This window comes from Seriola dumerili, unplaced genomic scaffold, assembly GCF_002260705.1.
Source record: "Seriola dumerili isolate Sdu_G_001 unplaced genomic scaffold, Sdu_1.0 BDQW01000052.1, whole genome shotgun sequence".
NCBI classification, from domain to species: Eukaryota; Metazoa; Chordata; class Actinopteri; order Carangiformes; family Carangidae; genus Seriola; species Seriola dumerili.
Window position 1 is genome coordinate 18,155,907 of NW_019174307.1, and position 14,838 is coordinate 18,170,744.

Below are 14,838 nucleotides of genomic sequence, written 5' to 3' on the forward strand. Positions count from 1 at the left end.
ATCTCGTAAGTGGACCTTTTAGTCGAGGTTATTCTGTCACACAAACTGATCACCCTCATGAATGAACTTCCATGCTCAACTTCGGGATATTGTTTTGTCTGTCCGTCGCTTTTATATTGTGGCTGTAATGATCACTTTCATCAGTGTTTTTAGGTTTTCAAGTCATAAAATTAAGATGATCAGCAGGTTGTTTAAAAGTCGTGAAAGGGTTTCACAGAACCAGGTGAAACCATAGAAAGTAAAAGAAAACTTCACACAAACTTAAAGATGAGGTGCAAAAGCTCCTCCCCCATCTGACAGGACCAGTTGTTGTGAGTCTTTTCCACTCAGTCTGTTTATCTCCAGGTTCTGAAGACTCTTCTCTTATTGGCTATCAGCATTGTCAATAATTTAACCAATCAGCTGAACTGAGTTTTACCTGGAGGAGTCACTTGCTCTGCTCTGTGATTAATTAATTAATAATACAAAGAACTGAAGCAATCATACTCAAAATCTGATTGGTTGAGTTGAAAAAGTGTGATCGGTCGGAGTGATGTGGGTGTTGATGTGTGTCTTCTCCAGTGTTATGTCATTTAAAAAATATACAGGTTGTGTTTAAAACTGAAGAAAATATTTTCCACAACTTTTCCAAAACCTTTTCGGATGTTGTGTTTTTTCCAAAACTTTTCAACACCATGACTTTTCCGGGTTTATCATGACCATAAAAACCCTGCTTAAAGTATAGGGGCGCATTTTATTTATAGTCAATATGGACAAGAGGAACAATTACATGACCAATAACTCTTGAAATAAACATGAGTGTTGTATGACGCTAAACTTGAAAAAATGTGAAACTATCTTTTAATGGGGAAAAAATCACAAGAATAAATTTACTCATTTTGTTGCTTTTTAAAAAAACTACAAATAAATGTCAGTGATTGAACAGCTGCTTTTGTAAATATAAGAACATATCTATAAGCTGTGTTTTAATTGGTGTTTTGCAGTGTAAAGCGTTTATTAACTTTATTCATTGGCCTTATGAACCACATGCAAAATAAGATGTTTACGGTTGAAATAAAAAATGTTAATCATTTTCAAGCAATAATATAAAATAAACATTATTATTTGGGAATTCTTACTTCAAAATGTCTATCCAAGCACTTATTTTTATTTGAATAATAACAATAATGAAATTATTTATTTGTATAGCACATTTACAAAGTATTTCACAAAAAAAAAAACAAAATAGTAAAAACAAAAATCTAAAATTACTAAAACAATAAGATGAATCTTATTTTAAAGTGAAAGTGGGTAAAAGAATATGAATGGCAGCTTTAAAACACATTAAGGAGCACTGTGTGGACCAGACTTCACAGCCACACGACTGGATCAGAAATATTAAGAATATAAGCAGCAACACTCAGTAAACCTCTCAACTGACTGGTGTTCATATCATTCAATAATCAAACAGGTTGATTGTTGATTATTTTCTATGGTTTCAAATGGTCAATATTTTCTTGTCTGTCTTCCTGCCTCCTCCTGAATAACTTGAAGCATCTCAGTCTTCCAATAATGAACAAACAGGTGTAAGGACATTAAGTGTGTATGTATCTGTGTTTATCTATGCAGTATTTGGTCTCACGGTGCAGTAACTCTATCTCATCAACATGTAATTGTAAAAAAGACAAAGTGTCAAATCCATGTTGATGATGCTGATTAACCTCCACTGAGGCTGTTTGACAGCCGCTCATTTGAAAACAGAGCTCTCGGCTCTTAACTGAACTTCCTGCTCTGTCTAAAGATGTCATCATGATGCAATAATGTACAGATCAGCTGCTGCTTCTCCATTCGCTCTGCTTCCTTATCAGCAATACAGAGGTCTGGGTGTCTCGATACTAGCCCGAGTCTTGATACTTGGCCGAGTTGCAATACTGGAATGAAGCAAACAGGGATGCACTGTTTGAAATGAAGCGTTGATTCTAGCTGACATGTTGTAAACATGTCGGCATTTCTGTTCAAACTGTCATAAAGTTTTTGTTGAAAACTGAGACTGTGCGTGTGTGTGTGCGTTCGTGTGTGTGTGTGCATGTGTGCGTGCGCGTGTGTGTATGTGTGTGTGTGTGTGTGTGTGTGTGTGTGTGTTCTCTCCACGCTTGGAATTAACCTCATGCATCTGATTTAATCACTTTGCTTCCAAAATAAAAGCTCATTTTCCATTAATCCATATGACATGCAAACAGTGAATATGTGTTTAAAGGAGCAGTTCACCCAAACTGCTGCACTCATCTCTGATCCAGGCAGAGTTGTTTGTAACACATCTGATGCGTTTAAGTTTTCTACAAAACAACATTTTAGTTGAGCATAGTTTAGTTGAAAAGTTATTTGTGCCAACAGGTACTGAATTTGAATTTTCTTTCAAAATTTTTAATGTTAAATTGGATCAAATTTCTCCAAATATATTTTAAGAATAAATTCAGGTTTTGAAGATTCACGTTCAAACCGTGGTGATGCACTTCAGATTCAGCTTTCTGAGATTCTGCACAAAGAAAACAAAACAAAGGCTGACAAGTTCATATTCAATCCCTGCAGCCGATCATTACCATTCAAACCTTTCAGAGATTATACTTAACAGGTGAATTACTTAAATTAGATCTGATGAAGCTGACAAAGCAAGGAACTGCTCAAAGGTGAAAATAAACAAATATTTCCTTTATATTTCAGCTCAGACAGCAGCGTTAAGTCCTCTTCAGACATGTTAAAAAGCAACATCTCCTGCTTCAGAGAACCTCCGACCACTTCTTCATGTACAGTATTTATTCTCTGAGCTTGTTTTTTTATGATGACGATGATGATGAAGATTATGATGCAGATATGCAAACGCAAATTTGTCAGGTTGAGATTATGTAACATTTCTCTCCTTATCATTTTATTTCTGTAACTTTGTTTTTTTTTGTTTTTGTTTTCATTAAAAACTGCTGAACAACCTACATCAGTCCTACATTCTTACCAAGTAAAGACATTAGTTACGGGAGATATTTATTAATTTTATCTAGTTTTGCATTTTTTTCACCATGTAATCTCAACACAGATAATGTGACTTTAATGACCTGAGTTCTCAAACAGTCTCACGTAACCTCAATGAGCCTCATGTGATCCAGAGTCCTATGGGAGATAAAATGATTCTTGTGAGACTTCAACAAGTCTTGACCTTGATAACTCTTGTGACCTCAAAGACTCTCATGATGAGAATCTTCAAGGTCACGTGAGTTCATTGAGGCTACATGAGAGGTTACATGAGAGTCTCATGTAACCTCAACATGCTCATGTGACCTCAGTAATTTTAATGTATCATCAACAAGTCATGTGTGACATTACAGACACTCGTGTAACCTAAAGTCTCATGACACTCTCATGACAAAAACTCCCATGTGATCTTAAAATTCTCATGTGACCTCAGTTTCGTAAGACCTCATAACTACGAGATCCTGATCTCGTTGGTCCGGGTACTAAAGTATAATCAGTTTTTTCCGTTTTAAATAAAAATGAAAGTACGAGAAAATAAACTGCTTTTCCAGTGTCCATGATAATTGAATATCAAGTGGAACTAAGTGTAAAAATCGGAGAGGGTGAACCGGAAGTAAAATTAAACCGTCAAAATAGAAGTGAAGTGTGAGCACTTTACTGTCAGGAGAACAAGGCACTTTGCAAATGAACTGGTAGCCTGTATGTTCATATTAAACTTAAGTTAGTGTGATATATAGTTATATTATTTTAGTTGAATAGTATTAATCAATATTGCGGAAACTGTTGCCTGTACTCTACATTCCCTACCCAAATAAAGAGCATCTATAAAGTCACCAGCAGAGGTCGCCATCACCCACCGTGAAGGTTATAACACTGACATAGTTTTAAATAATAACTGTAATAATAATAATAATTTAAAAAAATACATTTTAAATTAAATCTGCATTCACATGTGACATTAAAGACTGTCATGTGACCTCAGTTGTCACCTCAACTTTCATTTGACCTCAACAAGTCTCATGACCTTAGAGGTCCCCCATGTGACCTCAACGATTCTCATGTAACCTTAATTAGTTACCATTTGATTTTCAGCTGATCGTATGGATCTCATGAAAACCCAAACTAGTCTCAAGAAACAAGTTGCAAGATCTTAAATATCCCACCATTGTCATGTTAGCTCACAAACCTCTTCATGTGACCTCGAAAGGTACCGATGTATCTTTAGTGACTTTTTCGTGACCTAAGTGAATCTCATGAGACCTTGAAGACTCTAATGAGACTTCTCATTTGAGCCCACAGATTTTCATGTGACTATAATAATTCTCCTTTCATGTCCGCCAGAGGGCACTTAGCCTACATGAGGGCTGTGTTGACTTATGACTGACACTGGACTGAAAACATGTGGACAGTGTGGAGGGTTAATATGAGGAAGAGCTGCAGAAATTGAAACAGCTGCGACAGGATCTACAATTAATGACCTTTTTCCTCCTCAGTGGAAAGTGTTTACTCCCTGACATATTTATGATCAAGCAGTTACTTTTTCACTAAACATGTTGCACACATGGCCTTGGATGTTAACACAGTGAGCCCTGATGGGAAACTGCCCGCTCCCATACTCCTCCCTCTGCAGACTGTTTCCCATAAGAAACAGATCATTTGTGCTTGTAACAGAAGACAACACATGTCTTATTCTGTTGTTCTCTTGATCTCATTACAGCACATTTAACATCAGATTGTTTCTTTTTATGATTAGCCATTTATTAGACAATTAAGCATTACCAGTAGATAAATGCATGTAACGTTTTACGTATAAATGTATACTAGAAGTAATATTGCAATGGCTCAGCAGTCAGTAATAGTTAATCACAGACACAACAGAGACACAATTACTCACAAAACTAGGAAGAATGAGGGCGCAATGATTAAAGTAATAAAATGATTGAATGCATGTAAAAAGAAAAAGAGAAAGAAATCTGCTTATAATAAAAAATTGACATTGGAAATTTTATAAAAGGCACAACACAAGGGATATTTATCAGAAAAAATAGCATTCAAGGTCTGGGCTTATTGAACGAACCACTGATATGATCAAGTCACTTCTGCCATTTCCTTACATAATCCTGTTAATCAACTGAAACGAAGGAGAGTGAGAGGTGGCAACTCTACTTTTAAGCTTGTACAAAGTCCACTCTTTAACTATGAGTCTCTGGCTAAGTGTGGTCTGGATCCAAGTGGCATCATAGGGAGCCAAGGACTTGAACAGAGATGTGTCACCTAGCATCCATCTTACCTGAGCAAACCGGTACAGGCGAGGTCATCGGACAGACACAACTGGACTGGACAGGAAGCTTTTGACTGGTTTGATCATTTACCGCGCAGTCAGTGTCTCCTGCTCTGTGGTAATAAATGATCAGGCCGGTTAAAAGCTGATGAGGCATCTTCAGTGCAGTGCTGTCTCACCCTGAACCAGTAGATTATGACACCAATGCACATTCATGCAGTCCTCGAACACGCAGTGACGGCGGAGACTTGTAGTGTCTTCAAATTACCTCTAAAATCTTGGTGACAGATGAGATTCCTTCCACGTGACCTGCACAACTGAAGCATAGAAATAATCATTAGTATCTTTGGAAATATAACTTAATAATAACTTTCTCCATATTATTATTTATCCATTATAAAAATTTAATTCTTTGCAACTTTTTGGGGCTCTGAATTGATATTAGGCCTGAACGATTAAAAACAAATGTGATTGATCCTGACTTCCAAAACTGAATTAATTAATACTAAACCACAGAGGTTTTGAGTCTCTTAAATCAGTCAAGAGTGATTACATTTAATCTGACTATTTACCATCTTTAATAATCACTGGTATGAAAAGGCACTTAATGATATTAAAAACAAATGAATATCTTTGAAACCCTCTGTTACTAACTCTTAATACTTGATTTCATTTAGTCCCAATAATCATCACTTCTATCTTTCAAAATGGACAAAATGTTTCTGCTCACTTTATATATATTTCTGATAAGAAGTGTAGTTTTTCTCATAGCCTTCTGAAGGAGGATGAGAGGGGGAGGAGGAGGAGAGAGGAGGAGTTCTTTTCTCTGGATAAAGGAGGTGTGAAGCGACAGAGAGATCCTGCAGAGAGAAGCTGACACTACAACAGGAGTTATTATAGTATTTGTACTCAAATAGCCATTATATTTACACTTATTGTAGTAGAACTTGTACTGGTGGGAGAACTAGTTATTGTGCTTGTAGTAACAGGAGGCATTTGTACTTATTGTTGTAATATTGCTTATAGATTAGTAGTTGTTACAGCTATCACAATAATAGTACTCCAGCATAAATATTTTCTAAATGTACAATAGCTCTAAAAGTATTTGTAGTTTTGAGATAGATATTGTTCGTGCATGTATAGTCAACCCAATTGTTATAGTTGCTTCAGTACCTATAACAGCATCAACTTATATAGCATCAACAACTAGAGTAGAGTTTAAGCAGAGTCCAGTAAAATGCAGGACTACGAGGAGTCGGTGTCGTTCCTGGGGACCTGGGGCCCGTTCCAGAGGAGAGTCTTCTTCCTGCTCTGTCTCACCGCTATTCCATGTGGCTACAACCTCCTGTCTGTCATCTTCCTGCTGGCTAGCCCCCCCCACCACTGCCACATCCCAGCCCACAGCAATCTGAGCGAAGAGTGGATCCAGGCCAGCATCCCACTACAGGTTAGAACCCATCCGAACTGGAACCAGGGGATCACACTGTAAATTGATGTACAAATTCAATTTATTAGCCCATTTCCCAAATCAAAATTTCTGTCATGTCGTCCTACTGACTGTCCACTACAGTTTCTGTTTGATCTACACTGAAAGTTTGTTTATATGCATATAAAGTGCAAGACGAGATGAATATTTGAAGATAATTATGGGTTATAAAAGTGACAAGTATGAGAAAAGTCTTCAAAAAAACCCCCCCAAAAAACCACCTGACTGAAAAAGCATTCAGTGCTGAAAATTCATTGTTTACATCTCACTGGTTTGAGAGTTATGGTAAATGTGACACAGATAGAAAATCCTTTACTTTGGAAAACGTTCACAACAGTCCTCACTTACACAGACCAGCTGGCCGTGTACATTAACTATTATTAAAGATTGGTTTCTAAAGGTGACCAGTCATTGAATTGAACATTGACAAAACTCATACAGTGTTTCTTTTCTATAAAATCTAATCAAAGGACTTGATAGGTTTTAAGAAGGGACTCAACACGGGGCTGTCTCCTGAACCGCTTCTGCAGCTGAACTTTTGACTTCTTTTCTCAGTAGGAAAGTTACAGAACTTCACCTCAGTGGTATCTGGCCTTGCCGATAGTTTTAGGATTATTCATCTCCCCCCTGGGACTGATATATTTTATGTTACCCTCATGTTCTCTCATGATCTTCGCCACAACTCCCACCCACATCTCGCTACAATGTTATGAATGGAAACACTGTTGGTGGTGCACAAAGACTTGAAAATTATATTTGAAAAACTCAGGAGCAACATGTGTTTCGAGACCAAAGCACAAGTGACAACTGTTCTCAATATAAACCGGTGACAACATTAACATTATGGTTCACCAGTAAAGAAAGAAGTATCTACATCTTCTTCTCAAGTAAAGGTATAAATACAACAATGTAAAAATACTGCATTGTGTGTCAAATTCATGTGTTCAAACTCTTACTAAAGAAAACAACAGAAGTATTATCAGCACAATGTAAAGTATTAAAAGTAAAAATACTCATTATGCAGCTGAATGGCTTCTCTCAGTTCATATTATTACATGTTAGATTATTGTATTTTCACTACTGATGCATTAACATGTAAGAAGCATTTTAATGTTGATATAAAAATGAATCATATTGTATATGTTTATCACATATTTGGATAAGTGTGGGTGTTAAATACAAGTAGTGGAGTAAAAGTTAGGCTACAATATTTACCTCTGATATGTAGTGCAGTAGTATAAGTATAGTACATAATATAAAGCACAATACTTGGGTAAATATTCTATATCTATTGCGGCACTGTGGGATACTGGGTTTAAAATAAGGTTATTTGTTATATACAGCTAATAATTTACTGTATAGTGTGTGTATGCTGTGATCCCCATGCAGGTTAAAACTGGTCTAGTTTGAACAGATGCGGTCAGCTCTCTCTGCTCTCCACCTCCCCTGACTGATTCTGCACACACAGTGGAGGTTGGAAATAGTGATGATGTTGTTTCCTGGTCAGCAGGTGGCCGGGTTGACGGAGAGGAGCAGTTGTAGCCGGTATGAGCTGGACCTGGTGCAGAACCTGTCTGCAATGGGAACCAGACCCAGCCTAGGCCAGATCCAGAACCTCTCTGGATCTGGTCCAGAGGTCGTCCTCTCCGGTCTGAAGCAGGAGGGCTGTAAAGATGGATGGATCTACAGTACAGAGTTCTACCAATCCACTGCTGTCACAGAGGTACTGAACTATTACTACTGCATCCCCTCCACATACTAACACGATAACAGTATCTGTAACTTCACTGTTTTTGCTGTTGCTATTGGTGACACCCCCTCCTCCTGCCTACTGTATGTTACTGTTTAGACTGCAGCATGTTATATAAGGATCCAGTGTGGTCACAACAGCTTGTGTCTGTAAAACCAGGACATCTTGACCTTTCTCAGTGGTCACCAATCATTGACTGACCTCAGATGTCTACAGGAAGCTCAGATTAAAAACTAGCAATGACTGGATTGGGGTCTTGCTTATGTCATCCATCTGAGAGGTGTATCTGTGCCACAACTTCTGGTGCAACAGCTAAATTTCCATTTTACCTTTATTTGAAAATGGATTTCAAATTCTATTTTGGTTGTCCAGAATCCCCATAAGTCCCTTTGTCTTCCAGTTTAACCTTGTGTGCAGTGACCAGTGGAAACAACCTCTGACCTCTCTTGTGTACTTCCTGGGAGGGGTGTGCGGATGCTTCGTCTCTGGCCAGATCTCTGACCGGTACTTTACACTTTTAGCTCAAACTGTCTCCCGTAACTAATCCTCTCAGCTGCTACAAGTCACCCTGGACATTCAAAAAACTTAAGCTTTCATGGTCAACAACATCCTCTGCTGATGAATACTGCCAACAATATCTTCAGCCTTCAGTGTCTTTCTTCTTGGGCATTAATATCTGAGGACTGTTATGTGGCTTTTGTTGCTGACACCACTCTGTTGTATTTGTACTACAGGTTTGGCAGGAAACCTGTTCTGTTCGGCTCTATCGCCATGCTTAGCATCTTCAGCGGCGCTCTGGCTTTCGCTCCGTCCTGGTCCGTCTTCACTGTGCTCTTCTTCATGCTGGGCATGGGTCAGATCGCCTGCTACATAGTTGTATTTGTACTAGGTAAGGATTATTTCCAATTTCAGGACACTGTTGTTGTTGTTGTCAGTTGTTGTTGTTTTGTGTTGATCTAAATTGTTTAAATTTAAAATGTTCACCATCTTCTTCTGTCTCTTTGGGCCTTGTATTAAGTCATAGCTTCCAACCCCAAAATAAACATAGCGTTTCCCCCCACAGGTTCAGAGATCCTGATTGGTTCAAGCAGAGTTCTCTTCTCCAGCTTGTTTTTGCCTTTTGTCTACGTGATCGCTATGATGCTGCTGCCTGGCACTGCCTACCTGGTCAGGAACTGGAGACAGCTGTCACTGGCCATGACCGTGCCCGGTCTCGCCTGTATTCCCCTTTGGCGGTAAGATTACCTCAGTACGCTATCAAGATAGAAATGCATCTTATGTACTATATGATTAATTAATAAGTGACATCTTCATAGTTTGACTTGACTGTTTTTCACAGATTTTCATCATGGTTCTCAGATCATTTCTGACCTGGCTCAACTCTGTACAACAGAAATTGATCAATCAGGATGATCGTACTACCCTATAAAATAGCTGAAGTTGAAAAGGTTTTAATGTTTTATCTTTTAAGGTTAACAGGTTAATCTGTGTAGCTTTCTATTTACCATTTGTTAGTAATTACCTTGAAACATTATGTATATATATATATATTGCCGTGGCTATTGTAGGCTATATATTCTTCTAATGAATTACACCGGATACATTTTTGTGTTTGTCTGTCTGTCCACCAGGCTGGTGCCAGAGTCCCCTCGCTGGTTGGTGTCTCGTGGCCGTTTGCGGGAAGCAGAATTCATACTGAGGTCAGCAGCTCTGAACAACCAAGTGGAACCTCCAGACGTCATCTTCCTGTCAGCCAACGTAAGGACCTCATAACCTCAGTCTTATCCCACACTCTAAAGGACAGTGGTCAGAAGTTTCTGTCTCTCCACAGGTTGAAAAGACAATAAGCCAGAAGGCAGAGTCCCTCAGCTTCCTGGACCTGCTGAGGACCACGAACATTCGATATATCACACTCATTCTGTGGCTCATCTGGTGAGTCAGAGCACTTTTACATCTCAAAACCTTCCCTAAGAATTCAGGAACTTCCCCCTTTTTTGCCTTGCTATATAGCAATAGCAAGATTGAGTCGTTAGTTCATCAAGAGCAACAACAAGGTAACCTTACCTTCCCTCTAGCATCACCATCTCACACAAGCAAGGTTATAAACTAATGTTCAGATTGCCCTGACATTTCCTGATTGCATTCCTGTGCTCCAGAGGGTGAACCCTTTAGATTTTAATGACCCCCACGATCTTTCCTCTAACACCACCCTCTGTACAAACTTTTAAGCTCCACCACTCTAAAATCTTTAAAACCAAATCATCACCATGTTGTTTGTTCTGTCCATTACTGTAATACTGTTGCTGTTACCAACACTGCAGCCTCTACAGGACTTCAGATTTTTAGTCTTGTTCTCTTGTTGTTTGCAGGTTTTCTATTAGCGTAAGCTACTTTGGGTTGTCATTCAACATGTCTAGCCTCTATGGAAACCCCTTCCTAAACTACTTCCTGCTGTCGGCCATTGAGCTCCCAGCATATGTCACTATCTGGCTGGCGGCACGCAGTCTTCCTCGTCGCCTGTCATTTATATCATTCACCTTGCTGGGGGTGCTAGCACTGCTCCTCATCCAGGTCACTCTGCACAGTGAGTACAACAAGTACGGTGTAGCTGTACTCCTTCACTTCTTTCTTTCTTTCTTAAAATAAATATTCATCTTATTAAAGACTTAAGTAATGACTGTTTCATAAGTGCTACCCCCCTAGTCAAGGATTTCCATTCTTGCACCACACATAAGCAGTTTACAATAACAGTTGCAAATTTACCATTGAAATTCTTAGTAATTTTTGAAACAATGGACCCTTGATTTCAGACAGAGGTAGATGAAAACAGCTTCTCATTTCCAGCCAGTGATCGTTAATTTTGCTGTTTTTATCAGCTGTAGTGTTAGGTAATTGGCTAACGCTAACTGTAACCTGCAGTCTGGGACCAGGGTGATCCATTCTCTATATGTCCACTGTAATCATATCTGGAGGCTCAACACAAGCACCCAACAGACAGCTGCATGCTGTTTCTTGGACTTTCAATATATCCCCCGAGCAGCATAGTACTACATGCTGAAGGTTCCTGTCCACGTACCTGCTGCAGGTTGTACTGTGTTGCAAGGGGACACCTTATAAATGAGAAATAATGCAGCTGTCTGCCTGGTGCCTAATTGAGCCTCCAGATATGTTTACAATATACATATAGACAGCAGGAACACCCTCTTCAGCTCTCGCAAACTCGCTTGAAATCTCTAGGATACAGAGATTTACCTGCTGCTGAAAGGCTTGTGTAGAAGTGTAGTAGTATGATTAATGAATTAATGAATTCTAACATAACCCTGTTTGGATGCTTATTATATAAAAACATACATAGTTATGTTATGAATGTGCAATCATTGGAGTTTAGCATATATTCTTATGCTTCACAGAGGTTCAGTACCTCTAAGCTTTGTTTCCCACATCACCAGCTTACAGTCCTCATTCTCCCTATAGGTCAGCCAGCTTTCACCCTGGCCCTGGTGCTGCTGGGTAAATTTGGCATTATGGCTGGCACCGGGATGTTGTATATATACACTGGTGAACTGTCTCCCACGGTCATCAGAAACACAGCAATGTCGACATGCGCCATGTTCTCCAGAGCGGGGTCCGCTGTTTCTCCATACCTGCTGCAGCTGGGTGAGACTTCTCAGTTCATACATCATACTGTATAAACAATAACTTTATAACACATTTGATTCGTTCGCACCAATTTGTTCATGTGTAAAGTTCATACCTCATACTATATTCATACTTCATAATACTATATTTTGAGTGATTTTTTTGGTGTGCAGAGAATCAGAATACTTGCTGTCGTAGCAGTTGTAGAAGCATCATAAATGGCATCAGGAATGTCATAATTTATATCATGGTTCTTTGGTTCTGAATCAAGGTCAGGTTTTTAAAGAGTCAGTTCATCCTAATTGCAAAATATGTTGTATCTAACAAAACAGTAAGTTCCAGTTTTACATGCTGAGATTTGAGATACGTCTCTGACACTGAATAATCCACACACTTAGAAATTGTCCCTATGAAAACCGTTGATTGGGTGGGTGACCGAAATCTCAAAATATAGACAAATAAAACAAAAACTATCTGCATTCTTTTTTAAATTTGGGTGAACTGACCCTTTAATGCTCATGAAGTTCTGCAATGTACAAGTCTTGAAAGTATGAACTCTCTGTGACCTGATCTGTTCTCATCTGGTCTGGTTTCGTCTCCAGCTGTGTTCTATCCGTTCCTGCCGTGGATCGTTGTGGCTTCTCTGTCGCTGCTCAGCGTTTTCCTCTGCATCTTCCTGCCGGAAACATTCAGGCAGCCGCTTCCTGACACCATTCAACAGATGCCGCCCACACAGAGGTAAGTCTGCAAAGTCATTTTACAATTCTCACTGTCACAATTATTAACACTAACAGGCACTTAAAGTTGTATAACTTAACTAAACTGGAGCACCATGTCACCAAAAAACAAACAGTGGGCAGCAGGAATCAGGAGTATTAACCTGATGGCAGTACATACCAGTGTAGACCCCATATACTGTATATCATACTTTACTTGTAAAAGTACCAGTAGAAGAGATTAGTTTGCTCATTTCTAAACAGCACTAGCTCAATGTCTGTGTAATGTCTGTGGTCCTCCTCCATAACCTGGCCTCCCTCAAACCAAAGCAGTTTCTTGCTTTGAAATGATGGCTCAAGACTTGTGTGTCTAGGCTGGTGACAAGAGTGAAAGCACCATTAGTGTGTATCAGTATGAACAAATCCTAATCAACGAATACTCAAACTGAACTGACTATATGGAATCACCATTTTCAATGAGCTTGTATGCTTGTATTGGCTAGTTTTGTGTTGAACACAACAGCTTGTATCACAAACAGACTGAATGTACTTCTGTACTGAAGACAGTCAAAATCAGTGCTGACTGTGATGCATTCACTTACTGATGTTCATACTGAAGTGCACTGGAGCGCACAGGAAAAAGTGGACAAATTCAGTCTACGAACATGACTATGGATCTTTGAAATGAACTGAACAAAAGTATTCAGATACATACATATAAAATTCAATATGAATACAAATATAAATAAATACAAATATATGTGTAAAATATGTATGGGAGGAAAATATACCAATTTGAATTACATATCCATTACAAAAAAATTGCTAAAAATATATAGAACAAGATAAGTAAATCAAAACGTAAATAAAAACACTTGGATGAAAAAAACCCTGTATTGCAGTCTGATCGATGCACCTCTCCTCATCTGGCTTCCAGGTTCTGGTTGCCATGGGCCTCCACCCCTCCTCCAAAGGATGATGGGAAATCAACTAAAGAGCAGGCCACTGCACCCGAAATCATCTGCACAACTCGCCTATAAGACTGCTGACACACAAACAAATGAAAAAGTAAAACTACAGACAACACTTAAACTGCCCAAAACATCAAAACTGTTGTATTTTATAAAAGAGATTTTATTCTATTATGACAGGATGGTGGTGTAGTTTCTTGTGTCCACCAGGTGGTGACTTGTGAACACTTGGAAAGGACCTGCAGAGCCTTTTGTGATGCATTCACTGACACCTTAAGAAGCAACTATAGTTTATGGTTATTCCATACAGTAAGGGAATCTCATGCAAAGCTTTGCTGAAAATAAAGAGTCACAAAACAACTGAATGTATTTTTCCATTAAAGTCAATGGAAAGAACGAAAGAAGAAAGAAATTTTAAAAACCGTTACTCAGAATCACACAGCAGGTTACTTCAATTACTGTAGATCTAGTTTACTGTGTTGCTGCTCATGGATGAAACACTGGTGCATGAATTCAAGTCAATTCAATTATTATTTATATAGCACCAAATCATAACATACTTTACGAAGTAAGGTCAAGACTTACAGCACTATAGAGACAAACCCAACTGTTCCCACCATGACCAAACACTCGGTGACAGCGAAGAGGAAAAACTCCCTTAACAGGAGGGGGGGGGGGGGGGGGCGTTGGTTAGACAGTAAACCATATATGACATGGTTATGATTTTGACAATCAGTCTCAGCATGAATATGAAAATGGACAGATATTTAATCATAACCATGAATTGAAGTTCACATGAATGTGAAACCTGTAAAGTCTCCTGTAGCAGCTGGTGTAGCATTGGTATTAGCAGTCGTAAAGTTACTTTACAAGATTCAGGATTGGTAATATATTAATATTAATATATTTATACAGAATATATTGTTTGGTTTCTACCAGTATAATCAAGACAAATATAAGGTGGTGTATATATTTAATGTGATGTATGAATT

At 38.6% G+C, this 14,838-nt stretch overlaps 1 protein-coding gene across 2 annotated transcripts; it reads left to right on the forward strand.

Annotated features, from left to right (window-relative positions):
- Positions 1-6,169: 6,169 nt before the first annotated feature.
- LOC111218371 (solute carrier family 22 member 5-like) lies at positions 6,170-14,533 on the forward strand. 2 transcript variants are annotated; one of them, XM_022740645.1, is made up of 11 exons: positions 6,170-6,731; positions 8,278-8,493; positions 8,921-9,024; positions 9,255-9,409; positions 9,584-9,755; positions 10,152-10,278; positions 10,352-10,452; positions 10,890-11,104; positions 11,995-12,177; positions 12,762-12,897; positions 13,813-14,533. In XM_022740645.1, the coding sequence occupies exons 1-11, from the start codon at positions 6,522-6,524 to the stop codon at positions 13,913-13,915; spliced, it is 1,722 nt and encodes a 573-aa protein (XP_022596366.1). In that variant the 5' UTR covers positions 6,170-6,521; the 3' UTR covers positions 13,916-14,533. The 2 variants fall into 2 exon arrangements, with proteins under 2 accessions (XP_022596366.1, XP_022596367.1); XM_022740646.1 differs by having other exon boundaries at positions 8,281-8,493.
- The last annotated feature ends 305 nt before the right edge of the window (positions 14,534-14,838 follow it).

Coding starts and splice junctions, on each gene's coding strand:
- LOC111218371 (XM_022740645.1), top strand. CDS start 6,522: ATGCAGGACTACGAGGAGTCGGTGTCGTTCCTGGGGACCTGGGGCCCG. Junction 6,732..8,277: donor AGGCCAGCATCCCACTACAG/GTTAGAACCCAT, acceptor TTTCCTGGTCAG/CAGGTGGCCGGGTTGACGGA. Junction 11,105..11,994: donor CATCCAGGTCACTCTGCACA/GTGAGTACAACA, acceptor TTCTCCCTATAG/GTCAGCCAGCTTTCACCCTG.